This window comes from Xyrauchen texanus, chromosome 31 (assembly GCF_025860055.1).
Source record: "Xyrauchen texanus isolate HMW12.3.18 chromosome 31, RBS_HiC_50CHRs, whole genome shotgun sequence".
In the NCBI taxonomy this organism is placed as follows: domain Eukaryota; kingdom Metazoa; phylum Chordata; class Actinopteri; order Cypriniformes; family Catostomidae; genus Xyrauchen; species Xyrauchen texanus.
Genome location: NC_068306.1, coordinates 39,299,031 through 39,313,290, shown reverse-complemented (window position 1 = coordinate 39,313,290; position 14,260 = coordinate 39,299,031). Strand labels below are relative to the sequence as shown.

At 37.7% G+C, this 14,260-nt stretch overlaps 1 protein-coding gene across 2 annotated transcripts in view; it reads left to right on the top strand.

The window, feature by feature from the left end:
• LOC127624685 (rap guanine nucleotide exchange factor 6-like) overlaps positions 1–14,260 on the top strand; it is a 179,233-nt gene that overhangs the window by 118,278 nt on the left and 46,695 nt on the right. For both annotated transcript variants that reach the window (XM_052099517.1, XM_052099518.1), the window contains exons 8-14: positions 2,889–3,017; positions 5,234–5,411; positions 7,323–7,459; positions 10,162–10,320; positions 11,500–11,652; positions 13,108–13,272; positions 13,390–13,497. In XM_052099517.1, the coding sequence (XP_051955477.1) occupies positions 2,889–3,017; positions 5,234–5,411; positions 7,323–7,459; positions 10,162–10,320; positions 11,500–11,652; positions 13,108–13,272; positions 13,390–13,497 (1,029 nt within the window). The remainder of the gene's footprint in view (positions 1–2,888; positions 3,018–5,233; positions 5,412–7,322; positions 7,460–10,161; positions 10,321–11,499; positions 11,653–13,107; positions 13,273–13,389; positions 13,498–14,260) is intronic.

Genomic DNA, 14,260 nt, shown 5'->3' with positions numbered 1-14,260 from the left:
GGAGGGTGTAGTAGTCTCATGTGCAGACTGACTTTGTTTAATATTACATGGAGAGGTTGGCTGCTCTGTCTGTTTGACAAATGTTGATCATGGAGTTGGGTGGCCATAAAGAGATGCTTTTAGGCTGGTAAGCAATAGAGGGATACAACTCACTATTTGGTTCAGCTTAGAGTCAAGTACGGTTTTTAGGTCTTGAGTGAGTTCTGAGTGAACTGCTTCTGCAAGTTGTGATTGTGTTAGGATTGCCTTTTTTACCTTATCTGTTGCAGCCTTACATTCTATTGAGGTAGTAATTGACAATTGGCAAGTGATAGAACGATATATCATCCAGGCCGATATTAGGCCGTTCTGATATTAGTAAGGGATAATGTACAGTCGGTTGTTATCGCACAATAAATCCCAACAGGGGTTTGTTTTGTGATAACAGCTGACTGACTGTTTTACATGGCTACTAACCACGATTAATTGTCTCTTTAAGGGCTTTCACGATTAATTGTCATATATTTTTAAGGTGTGCTTTTTCTCTGCATGTGTGCTTTATACACCAAATCCTATTTAACTTCAAATAATAAAATAGGAATAAAATATTATTTAATTTTAAGGGTTTAAAAACATATGAATGACATGAAAAATAATGTTTTAAATATCAGAATATTTCTTAATACTTAAAATATGTCTCTCTTTTCGAGAGACTTTAGTTTTGGTCAATTTTACGTTTACACTTGTTTTTTTGAACTCATCGATTATATCTTTTTTAAATACAAAATTGAATAAAATGTATATATATATATATATATATATATATATATATATATATATATATATATATATATATATATATATTTTATTATATTATGCAATAGTAAAATATTTCTGTCCTCATTTCTTTCTTCACTTTCGCGTGTTATTTGAATGCTCTGATGAAACCCAACAGCTCTTATTTGTCATGAAGCAAAACCTTTGAGATTGTGTTTTATCATTTTATCACTCCACAGAAATACAGCGTGCGTCTCCTCCTCTGTGTCACTGTGTATCATTGACACTGCTTGTATAAACCAGTATTATTTGCCATTAACACGATCGTTTAAATTGAAACAAAAAAGTTTACACTTATTTGTTTATATTTTCACGGCCGTTTGGCATGAACCTCTGCTGACAGCGCGTGCATGAGAACGTGTCACACACGCTCTTCAGGAAAGGAGCTGGATGACGTCCACAGTGCGGCTCAGTGACGTTCAGACTCGCAGTTGACACTCTGAATGACACATAAACGTGCCGTTCATGGCATCAATACAGTATATTAGCTTAAAGTTCTCTTATTTGGGCATTAAAATGTGAATTTGAATGCCAAATAATCAATTCATCAAATCATGTCTCAAATAACCATGGTTAGATTAAATAACTGCAATCAGATGGTTATGTATAATTGCGAGATGACAATAACAGAATGTGACAGGGCGGAGGGCGGGGCCGGTTCGTGATTATACACACCCGGTCCCTTATCAGGCTAATTAAGACCCAGCCCCGCTCTCCGCCCTGTCACACAGTTAAGTTGCATTATCATATGTATCCTATATAGCCTGTATTACATCAGTCATCAGCCACACGGCTCTCTAGATATTCACCATCAATAGCCACATACCACACATTTCTAAAGTAGTTTCATAAATCTTTAAGAGTGATTGACCAATATTTTGGCCAAGCTGATATTTGACCATTTTAAGATTATTGGCATCAGGTGTTAACAGTGTCTGCCTAGATAACAAATCATGTTACCTATGCAACATGTCAATTGCAAAATCTACCAACAGCTGGTGAAGTGTAAATTAGTGTATTGGAATTGTAATATATTTAGGCCAGACCAAGGCTTGTTTTCCCACGGGCTATATCTCAGTAATGATAAGATTTGGAGTCAAAAGTCAAGTGGTGCAAATGTGAGTTTTCTCTAACAAAGGTTTATATATTGGTTGCAGACACCTTGTTCAAAACTCCTAAATTAGAATTTTCTTGTGAACTTTCCTCTAAGTGTTTACTGTCATCATGTTTTTTTGTTTTTTTAGCTCTCCAGTAAACATATTAACATGATTAAACCACACTGACATACATTTAGGCAAGGGTCAACTATATTGTGAAGGCTGATGTTTACCAAAAGGGGTGGGGGTATTTTTCATGAAAGTCAGGTTGTGGCTTGTTGTCACATTTTTTATTGGGGTAGGTTGTCAAGTGTTTTAAACGTCCTAAAATCATACAGTTGGTCAATTACAGTATTCATTGGCCAAAACAATGTTTTGATATTTTTGTAGGTCAGCATGTGTTCAGTGATCTCTATCTATTTTTTCCAGGGCAATAATGGTAAAAATGTTAAAAGGTTTATTATGTAGCTAAGATTTTAAGGTATGTGTCTATATTGAAATTGACTTTTAAAAATAAACCTACCCTGAAAAATATACGCTGGAGTAAATATTCAGTCTCCCCACTCAGTCAATCTGCTCTCTTGATATTTGTAGATATTCGGCATCTGCCATTGAAAAACAAAAACATTTCAGTCGACAGTTAGTCTTTAATTTAATCTTTTTAAAACCTCTTTTGAAGATGGAGTTAGAAAGTCTCTGTATCAGATCGTGATCATATCAGTGCATCAGGGTTTGTTGAGAAGTGGCAGACAGGAGTTCTCAGGGTAACAAAGATTGAAATGAAGGGATTTCATATTTTTCTTCATCATGTTCTGCTCAATCTAATCATACATTCATGATGCAGAGAATGCACACAGTTATGGATAGCTGAAGACTGAAACCTGTTCTGCATTATAAATGGTGTACTGAACTCAACTTTGTTATTTTAATAATTGAAATACATTTTTTTTCCCACTTCCTGTCTTGTCTTAACAGCTTCCTGGTGACCTCAGTAAGATGCACCTGACTGAGCACCCCCACCAACAGATGCACATGCCTCCCAGCCAATCAGGATGCAGCATCGCCAGTGACTCGGGGAGCAGTAGCCTATCTGACATCTACCAGGTTTGCCCTGTTTTTCTTATTAAACCTGTGATGACCGAGTGCTGAGCCTGTGTAATATTTTTTTTTTTACCTTGCATATTTACGTTTTTCGAGGATGAGGGGATGTACCTAATTTGGATAGGTACTTGGCTAGTCGGCTAGAACTGATTCACAGAAATGAATTGAGCTCTATTGGCATGTTTTCTGCTGGGTTTTAAATCAGAGACATTATTGAAATATTTTTCTTAATGGTTTCCTACGCATAGGTCAAGAAGTGGCAGGAGCAAATTTAATTTAATTTGTCTTAATTGACAAATTAAAAGCGCATTGCATTCACTGCAATACTGGTCTAGTTTTATCAATTTTTATGTCTATTTTTTATATATTTTCCTGATAATTATATAGAGGTATGCCATTGCATTTATGCATGTACATATAATAATGTAGTGAGGTGCGGGATATGTAAAGCTCAGATGAGTCCAAGCGGAGCATTTACTGAATGCTTTGAGAGGGGAGGGGAAATCTGTTGTTTTGCTGTGTTTGTAACTATATATGGTTCTCTTAGAAACACTTTGTTTTTTAGGGGTTCAAGCCTGAAGGGCTGAAACCCTATTTTATTTGTATGGATTTTTATTTATATAATTTTTCTGCCCTACAACTGAATGTGCAGACCAAACAGTAAGGCCTAGAGACTTGAAACTTATGGGGAATGTAGTTCTCCTCCAATCTACAACAGCGCAAAGTCTCACCCCGATCGACCTCACGGTGGCGCTACAATGATCAAAACAAAGAAAATGCACTTTTTGGAAAATAACTCTTGAACCGTATGTCCTAGAAACAAAATGAATTTTTCCTGAGATTCCTTGTGTCCGGTCGAAGAGTTTTACCCTTATCAAATTGTTGCTCCGCTCCTTCGTTTTCTGCTATTTTGGATTATTTGAAAACAATTCTAAATGAACTTGTCCTAGGCCATTCGTCCAATCAGATCCAAACCAGTGCAGAAAGAGTTCCAATATAAAGAGTTAGTATTTTATTTATTTTTTTTCCAAAAAGGTATCACAGTATGGTGTAAGTAGGGCCTGAACAATTAATTCAGCCCAGGGGCCCCAACAAAAATGTCTGAAATAAAGTTTAACATGGTATATTTGATATTGAAGTCAAAGAATATTATTTACTGTGTTTTGTTTAATAATATACTTACTAAAGATACATTTTGTATGTCTTATAGAAGTTTTCATTGTCTTATGCCACATTCTCAGACTTGTAGTCTTAGAAGTGTTTAGAAGCATGTTTTTCCCGATAATTCAGAAGAAACAACGTCATTATATCACTATAAACATATTTTATTAACATTTACAAACAATGTTACATTATATAATGCTTAAAAGAATATTAAAATGGCAGTTCTACCCATATACACCATTGAAATATGCTGCTTGTCAGATCTGCTCTTGTTGATCACAGGTAACCATGAGTAAACCTCAAACCATCAGTCTCACATGTGCTGAAAAACAAACCTATGTAAAAACAGCACTGTGTTTTGCAGGTATATAGCAATTGTATGTTTCAACCACAGATGAGCTAAGCCTAAGAGCCCAGAAATCTTGTGTACCTTTAATTAAGCCAGAAAAGGAATAACAGTGCATCAGTATTTTTTGACATTAGGCGAATTCCAATCGAAAGTGATCATCCCTATGCTCTACAGAGTTCTTTATGTGGGCACTCTGAAGGGAGCATAGCATTACTGTATGGATGTACCCTTCCCTAATAGGCTTTTGTTGAAGGGCCAGTTTTTATTTATTTATGTTACTTTAGTTTGGAATGTTTGAAAAGCTCCCATTGTTTGCTCTGGATATTACTTTATTTGCACTGCTTCTGTGGCTATTTTAGAATAGTGCTGCAGATATGGCTTATGACAGGAAATTATGCAAACATTACTTTGGCTGTGACATTTGCATTCAGAGTTTGAGCTACTTTAGGCAGTTCACAAAATTGTCCTTATCTGGCTGATAAGAGCCTTTCTGTTCCCACATTATTGAGAAGGACACGCTAGTGATGTAAAATACACTAAATTACATTAGTATTGATCACATTGACATTAATGTTAAAATATTTGCTGCATAGCAGCAAAAGAGCAATGCAAAGCCTTCCGGAAACAAACCTTGTGATTTTCACTCTTAAACTGAGCTAGATGGTCACATTGCTTATCAGAATCAATGATGTTTGTTCTTCCACAGGCCACAGAGAGTGAGATGGGTGACGTAGATCTATCCGGTCTCCCTGAAGCTCCCGTGGACTCGGAGGAAGAGGAGGAAGATGAAGATATAGAGCGTTCCTCAGAGGCTCTTCTGGTCAGAGATCTGGTGCGAGAGTGTTTGGAGAAAGATGCTGTGGATCGGACTGATGATGACATTGGTAAAGACATTAATCCATGTTTGTTGAGTAAATATAAATTACAGGCCCCTCTGTAGAAGTAGGAACTGTTGCTACCTGCTTTTTCTGTGGCCTTTGTTCTGGCGGTAGTCTTCATTTTATTTATAGAAAAGTCTTCAAAAAAGACTGGCCTTGAACCAAACAAACCTGCTTCAAGATGAATCCACTACATAGCAACCTTTGATTTGATGCAGAAAAGTAGTTGAAAATAGGAAAAAGGGTACAATTAAATGTACTTATGAGAGATGAATGACCTAACTGTGGATGACGTAATATGAAGTCAGAAAATGTGTGATTTTAATGGATTTTCTTATTTTTAATAGGGTTGCAGATTTTATGCATTTTCCTTAACTGATTGTTTAACACTTTAACAATCAATAATCGGTTAATCATTAATAATTAATAAGATATAAAATGCACTTCTTTTCAAATTATTTATTTAAACAATAATAGCGGCACATTAGTTATGTGAAACAATACGAAGCTCAAGCTATTTAAACGAACAAAATAATAGAACAGTAAGGCTCTTGCTCGAAACGGCTGCTAATTTATGCCTCTCCTAATTAAACAAACGGCACCACCATTTGACAAAATGTAAAATGGTGCACAACTACTGCAAGTTCTAGACTAGCAAAGGCAGACCAGACCAAACCCTTTTTTAAATAAATATAAAGTGCTGTATAAAAGGAAAATAAAAAATGACCCTCCACAATAATCTGAAATCCTACTGGTTTGTATTAAAACAAATTACATATCTACACGGGAAGGAGTGAGTTGTGAGCGTGGTAAAATACTCTTAAACTCACCACAACATATTTAAGACCAAGGCCTACTGGATTTTAAAATGAGCATATCTACGTGTTCAGAGGTGAGTTGTGCACGCATTCTGTTCACTGTAAGTCCAGCTGCAAAAAACACCCTCTCTGATGGCACTGATGACCCTGGGATGCCAAATATTGCCTGGCCAACTTGGCCAGCCTCAGGGATGCGATAGCCTGGTTCAATGTAGTTCAGTAGCTCACGAAATCCCTCACCGTCCACCACACTTATAGGCATCATGTCCTTTTCCACCATAAAGCACAGCCTCTTCTATCTAACAAAACATGCTGATTTATGTGATTTGCAGAGCTTCAATATTTTATCACCGATTCACTTTCATTGATTGGACTAAAAGAGCTGAGATGTACTTCCCAAAAAATTAATTTGTGTTCTGCAGAAGAAAGAAAGTCATACACATCCAGGATGGCATGAGGGCGAGTAAATGATGAGAGAATTTTTATTTTTGGGTGAATTATTCCTTTTTAAGTGTGATGCAGCCCCTGTTCAAACAGCTTTTCTCATGCCTGCTCTACCTCCTCTATTGTGCAGGACATGACGTGCCAAGTGATCCAGCTTATTTAGCATATTTTTGCATTCCTCTTATTGTTTGAACACGTTTTATGCACAACAATAAGGCTCTGTCGGCATTAAGGGAAATTTAGACCCTACATATAAACTGATTTTACTGTAATTGTTTCATACATTATGATTTAAAATGGTGATCAGTGGATTGAAAATAACTTTTCATCTTTTCATTTCTGTTCTCATGTCTCCCTTTTATTTTTTGGAATCAGATTCATGTAGTGTTCATTATAGATAAGTGATGTATTTTAAAAGTTGGCATACAGTGTTCATTATAATGGGGTACAGGTTTTGCAACTCAGTACTCAATAATCACTACTCGTGATTACTTTTAAATGAGCAACTCTTTTACTCTTAATTGAGTAGTTTTTAGGACAGCTACTTTTACTTTACTCACACTACATTTTTTGGGAAGTAACAGTACTTATAATTGAGTACTCTTTCCACCCCTGCTGGTATGTCTCATTTTCCGGTGTGTCTCTCTCTCTACAGAGCAGCTCCTGGAGTTCATGCATCAGCTGCCGGCGTTTGCTAACATGACCATGTCTGTGAGAAGGGAGTTGTGTGGGGTCATGATGTTTGAGGTGGTGGAACAGGAGGGAACCATCATACTCCATGACAAACAGGAGGTAGAGACACACTATTAATTTTCTTTAACCCCCAGACATCAACTATGAATTCATTTGAAGTCAACACAATTTACACTTACGGTCAGATGTAAGTTGTATGCACAATTAAGATTCACATATATTTTTCAGTCCAATTATAATATTTGTGAAGTTGTTTTGTTGTGTTGTTGTTTTTTCCAGCAAAACTTTTCAGTAATATATGATAACTGTCTGTGTCCTGGCTCTTGCAAATTCAAAAAGTTTAAATATGCTACGTTCATTTTAATGAAAACAACAGGCAGAACACAGAATGGCAGAGGGCCTGTATTCTGTTTATGTAAACTTATATCCACTTATATAAGACAACAGTGCAAAACAGCAGTAATAGAACTAAAACCCGCGTAGTATGCGTATTGGGAGTGGCGGTACTTCTTTGAAGTATTTCCACAACGCAGACATTGGCATTTGCTTGGTGGCATCTTGATAATGGCTAGATCGATCAAGAGTGAAACTCGGTGGCCTAAATTTCTGTGCATGTCTAATATATACTGTGTATATATATATAGTGGGCATGAATGGAATGGATATTGAGAGATATACCTCAAAAGACTGTTGTATCATGTCTGATACATTTTAAATTTCTACTGGCTTTTTCAATAAAATAATATACATAATTTTAACCAAGCACAAGTTGTTTATATTCAGCAAATACTCACTTTAAAATATCAGTTACAATATAATCATTACTGTCACTTTTACTTTATTAAAATAAGCTGTCATTTATCCCAACATACTTTAAGAGTACATTTTCACGCAAGACCGCTGCAATTTTAAATAGATGATGTAAATGTTGAAACCACTCTTTTTCTTCCACAAATAACCACTAGATGGTGCCATAAACATGTGAAACATGTTTGGCTTGACAGCTTGAACAGGGCATGAAACAGGAGCTGTCAAACGTTTCATATCATATTTGATAAAAACTGCATTATAGGGTTGATAGTGAATAATAATAGATTTGAAAAATAAACGTTAGCATTGTGACACATAAGGCTGTTCTGGAGGGTGGCATTAATATCCTCCTCAAAAGGCTTTTTACGATGTTGTTTGAGGAGAGAACAAGTCCTCAAAATCCACTCCAAACACACATTCAGGTCTGAGTCTGTTCTGGGATGGAACGCCCACTTTTCATCATCCAGTCATTTCCCAAAGGATAAAATCTGATCCCACCATATTCGTTAAATATGCTGTTTTACCCAGGGAAAAAAGCATGCTATGGAAGTAAAATGGGTTACTGTGTTGCAGTTTTAGATTGATTTTAAACATCACACTAGAACAGAACTGTCTGTACATCAGCCACATCTGTCTGATCTAGTGTATTTCAAGACTTCAAGCTTACTTTCAATGAATGGCTCATGATCAGATTAATTATACTAAAGCAGCAGTTTTGTTCCTCTGAGCCTCTGTACTACACTTTCTCACTCTACTGTATACCCATACTCCTCTAGAGAGCAGTGCAGCTTTTCTGAGCTTCCTTAAAACGGGGTTTTGTGCCATTAGTCATGAAACACAGACAGACTCTCTAAAGCTGCACAGAGCTCGTCATAAATTAGTTTAAAACAAGATGGTTTGAATGTCACATTCAGCATTGATGCTGTGTGTGGGGGTGTGTGTGTGTGTGCGCGTGTGTGTTGGTGTGTGTGTGTGTGTGTGGGCAACAGTGAAGGTCAGCAAAACAAGCACAATTTCTGTGCTGATGAGAAAGAGAAATAAAAGAGAGGAAGCGAGGAAGGGTCAAAATGTTTCTGAGTTTTTATTGCAGTTTCTGGAACTTTCCATGAATAGTGTAAACACAGAACTTGAAACTTGAAGTCCAATTTGTGTTCTTTTTCAAAAAAGAATAACTCAGAATCAATCAATAACTCAGAAGTTATGGATTGTAACCCTGAGGTGGTCAAACTTAATATTATAGGAGCGGTTGTATTTTCAGTTTTTTTTTTTTTTTTGCCACCTTATAAACATTTTGGACATGTCTGTATGGACTCTTTTCCCATTTACAGATTTGCAACTGCAGAGTATACTGATATAAATGTGCATTAAATAGTTTCAAAATTTGTCATCACAGTCTGTGAGAAGGGTCCATAAAATTTCAAAGCATTGACATTTTTACAATTTCATTATTTTATAGCATAATGAGTGAAGAGTGAAGAAGAAAAAAACAACAATTGCCAGAATGGGTTAACAGGGTTGAGTAGTACAGTTTTAATAGTTCAACTGACCGAAAACACAATTTTTTTGCTTTTCATGCTGTTTTAATTGAATGTTTGACAATAGTGTAATGTATGTAATCGCGTTCTCTATAAAGATTATGAGATTGGTGCCTTTATTGCTTTGAAAAAACAATTGGACACCAATATACAGGCTATTCTTGGAAAGGGCCTTCTGCCTGCAGTTGTGACACACAAAAGCATAAAGAATGTTTGCTATGGTAACATTACTGCCAAAGTAATGCCAATGACACTATCATTATCTCCATAATAACATGATCTTAAGAATAATTCTAATCTGCATAAATCTCATTGTACTTCTTTATTAACATGCGTGTAATCTTTTTAAAGCGTCGCATGTTGAGCGCTATAGATTCTGAGTTTGTATACATGTTGAGTGTACAGTCTGTTATCATAGTCCACTCATGAGTGTTGTGTGTGTGTTTCTGTGTGCAGTTGGACCTGTGGTACGTGATCCTGAACGGTGCTGTGGAGATCTCTTATGGAGATGGCCGAGCAGAGATCCTGTGCATGGGCAATAGTTTTGGCATCTCACCGTCTTTAGACAAACAGTTCATGAATGGAGTGGTGCGCACCAGAGGAGACGACTGCCAGGTAAGACCAATTCTAGTTGTTCACATTATCATTAAGTCATTTATACAGATCACACTTGCCGGAATAATGTTTAAAGTGCAATACTTTGCTATATGTCTACGATGACACGAAGTAGATCAATTAAACTGATTGTTCACCCAAAAATGAAAAGTGCATCATTTTCTTGCCCTCATGTCATTAGAAACCCGCATAAGTTTCATTGATCCGTGGAACACAAAAGATGAAGTAGAGCAGATTATCCATCGAAGCGCTTGTATCTCATTTTGCACTTATGCATATTCAAAATGGGCACGTCAGGATGTGCACGTCACAGATTTGTGACGCGACAAATTTGAATAAGCAGAAGCACAAATGAGATTTCAGAGCTGCTGCGTTAAGCATGATTTTCAGTGAACAGAGTCAGAGTAATGGCGGCAGGGCAACAGTTGCTAAGACAGGATTGATCAGAAGCGCTTTTAAGGCTGGGTTAGGCGAAGGGTCAATTGTTCACCGGTTGTTACAGACCTGTGTGACTTTCTTTTTTCTATGGAACACAGAAGGAGATGTTTGGCAGAATGTTAGGGACTGATGACCTTCTTTACCTTTTACTTTGTCGTTTTATCTTTCCATGAAATGGAGGTGAATGGTGACTGAGGCTGTCATTCAGCCTAATATCTCCTTTTGTGTTCCACTGATAAAAGAACGTCCATTGGGTCTAGAAGGGCATGAGGGTGTGTATAAAATGTCAGAGATTTCATTTTTGGTTGAACAAATTTTTAAATTACATTAAGCCCAATTTGTATGTTAACTTGCTCACAGCATGCTCATTTGACAGAGTGAACGCTGTTATAATTAAAGGAACAGAGATGACTGAACACACTGTGGTCTTCCATCATTAGGTCCTGAAATGTAAATGCCTCCTAATATAGCTGCACCAGAGCAGTGGTTTTTTTTATAGTGTCACTTCTGATTCCTTAAACACTGACTTTACCTCGACTTCCTCTTACACTATGACTCCAGTCCTCACACAGTCCACACACACATCTTCTAACACACACTGAGCACACTAACTCTGTACTTTCACTCATGAGTGTGCACAATGAATGCACACTGCTGCTGTTGGATTATCCTTGTCTGGTGCAGAGTAACGTTCTGCTGTACTATCAGTTCATTGCTCTTCCTCATGTTGTTGTGGATCAGTTTGTATGTATCGCTCAAGAGGACTACTGCCGCATCCTCAACCATGTGGAGCAGAACACACACAAGGTGGAGGAGGAGGGCGAGATCGTCATGGTAAAGGAGCACAGAGAGCTAGACCGCACCGGGACCAGGAAGGGCCACATCGTCATTAAGGTGAGGATGTTCTTTTTCTTAATGTGCAACATTCATCACTGCATGTTATTCCAAACAAAAACAATTTTGTCTACATAATCTTTCATCAAAGTGTAAATAACATGCTCCGCCACTGAAAATACTTTTGTCTCGAGGGTGACATCACTAAGGCAGTGTGGGATATAGAGCACAACAGCTGTCTTTGTTCCGGAAGTACTCTCACCAAGCACTTTATTAGGAACACCTGTACACCTACTTATTCATGCAATTATCTATTCAGCCAATCGTGTGGCTGCTGTGCAATGCATAAAATCATTCAGATACGGGCCAGGAGCTTCAGTTAATGTTCACATCAACCATCATAATGTGGAAAAAATGTGATCTCAGTATCAAACATTCAATGAGCGGCAGTTCTGTGGATGGAAACGCCTTGTTGATGAGAGAGGGCATTAGAGAATGGCCAGACTGTTCAAAGTGAGTATGAAAGAAAGTGGGAATCAGCCTTTCCTCGTGGTGAGATAGGGTCTTAGTGCAGGTCGGGGAGTGTAAATAGGACATTCCAGGATGTAAGTGGGGTACGATGGCTGCACGTGCTCCCCTCCTGGTTCCAGCGTGCAAGGGGCGGCCTAACTTCCCTGGAGGCCACAGTGAGTGTGAGGGAAATGTGGCCCGGCTTCCTAGCCCGTTGGCAATGACATGTGCGGTACTCTCCGGCGTCTCACACTGGAGTTCCTCCCCACTCTGCTCCTGGACCTGCGAGTACACCAACGTGCATGCACTGGAGTAAAACGCTCTTGATTTTAAAGGCAGTGGTGATGAGGCTGTATTCACTTCAGGTGTGCCTCATCAGCCGCCCACTCCTGTTGTGAGCCTGGCTGAAGGACTTCCCTGAGGAGTGGCAGGGCAATGATTATCCAAGTGAGGGATGTGTGGTTCTGCCACACACGTATAAAAACAGTATAATTTTATTTGATTAAAAATATTCTTAAAATATTCCTCATGTGATTGAGCGGTCACTGCTGTACTGATTCTCTGATGTATATTTCTCTTAGAATCATGGTTAGTGTAGTTTGTTTTTAAATGTTTTATTATTTACCAGAAAGAAAGACTGTTCTATTGGTTAACTTGAAGTTGATTTCCCATATGTGTCTCACTATATATTTTTGAAGTGCTGTAGTATTTTACTGTCTTCCTTCTGAAAATGTGTTCTGTGCAGATTTTTAGTGTCACTGCACTCAAAATCAACTTTCACACTTGCTAAGTCTGGTTTACATAAGAAATTGGGTTTTCATACCCTTTCAGTTCAGTTTCTGGACCGTTTCAGGCCGGCTAGTGTTGGTTTCTGATCCTCTAGAGAAGGGCTGCTTTTTGTGACGTTCGCATCAGTCACATGATTCCTTCTGTGCTGAAGTAGAAGTCATGATCTGTTGTATATAATGATTTGTGTTTATTATGTTTTCTATCTGTCTCTATCAGGGCACCCCTGAGCGTCTGATCATGCATCTAGTGGAAGAGCCTTCAGTGGTGGACCCTACTTACATTGAGGACTTCCTGCTCACATATCGCACCTTCCTGTCCAGCCCCATGGAAGTGGGCAAGAAACTGCTGGAATGGTTCAAAGTGGATAGTCTGAGAGACACGGTCAGTATGTTTGTGTGTGGGTTCAGGTGCTTGTATCTCAGCAACATTTTCATTTCATCAAATCATCAAACATGAGGTGTTTACTCCGAATCACATGACCACTGCTTTCTCCTGCAGGTGACGAGGATCGTGTTGTTGTGGGTGAACAATCATTTTAATGATTTTGAAGGAGATCCTGTCATGGCTCAGTTCCTGGAGGACTTTGAGAAGCTACTGGATTCCTCAGTGAGTCACATGACAGATAAAATAAAACAAACAAAATTTGCAAGATTTATTTAAAGCTGAAGTGTTTAATTTTTTTTATAAATATTTTTTTTCTTGTGTCTGAACTGATTATGCAAAGTCAACTATAAGTAAGCCATTTGTAGGTTGATTTCAACTAAAAGTCTAACACTTTAATGTCTCTTTTTTTTGAGCAACTCAGAACATAGAAACATTGGCTCAACCAGTGGTGTAAGTTTTAAGTGGGGCTGCCTCAACCTACAACCAATGGAAAATGGGGCGTTCTGTGAAACCTGTGATTATTTTTAAATTCCATTTGTTGGTGCTAGGTGTCTCTGAATTGACACTCTTTAGCTTTAATGCTATCAGACTGGACGGGTTGCTCGAAACAAAGAGAGCAGATTAATGTTAGTGCCACAGAGTCAGTTTTAGTGTTTATACAGTGATTACAGTTGACCTACAAATGGCTCAAAAAAGTTACACGCTTCAGCTTTAAGGAATATCAACACTAGAAGTTGTGCTGTTGTATTGAATATCAGCATTGTTGCTGCAGGTAATCACAACCAACCATGCTGATACTCTTTGCAATTGTGTGAATGTGAGTGTAATATTGCTTTTATACAACAGTTCTATAAATAAGAAGTTAACATTTAGTCATTTCCATTTTAGACTCAATAATTGCCCTATCACTGTCTACTTTTGCTCCTCAAACACATTTTGTTTTTCCAGATGAAGCCAAAGCATGTATAAAATAACCCCTTTAATT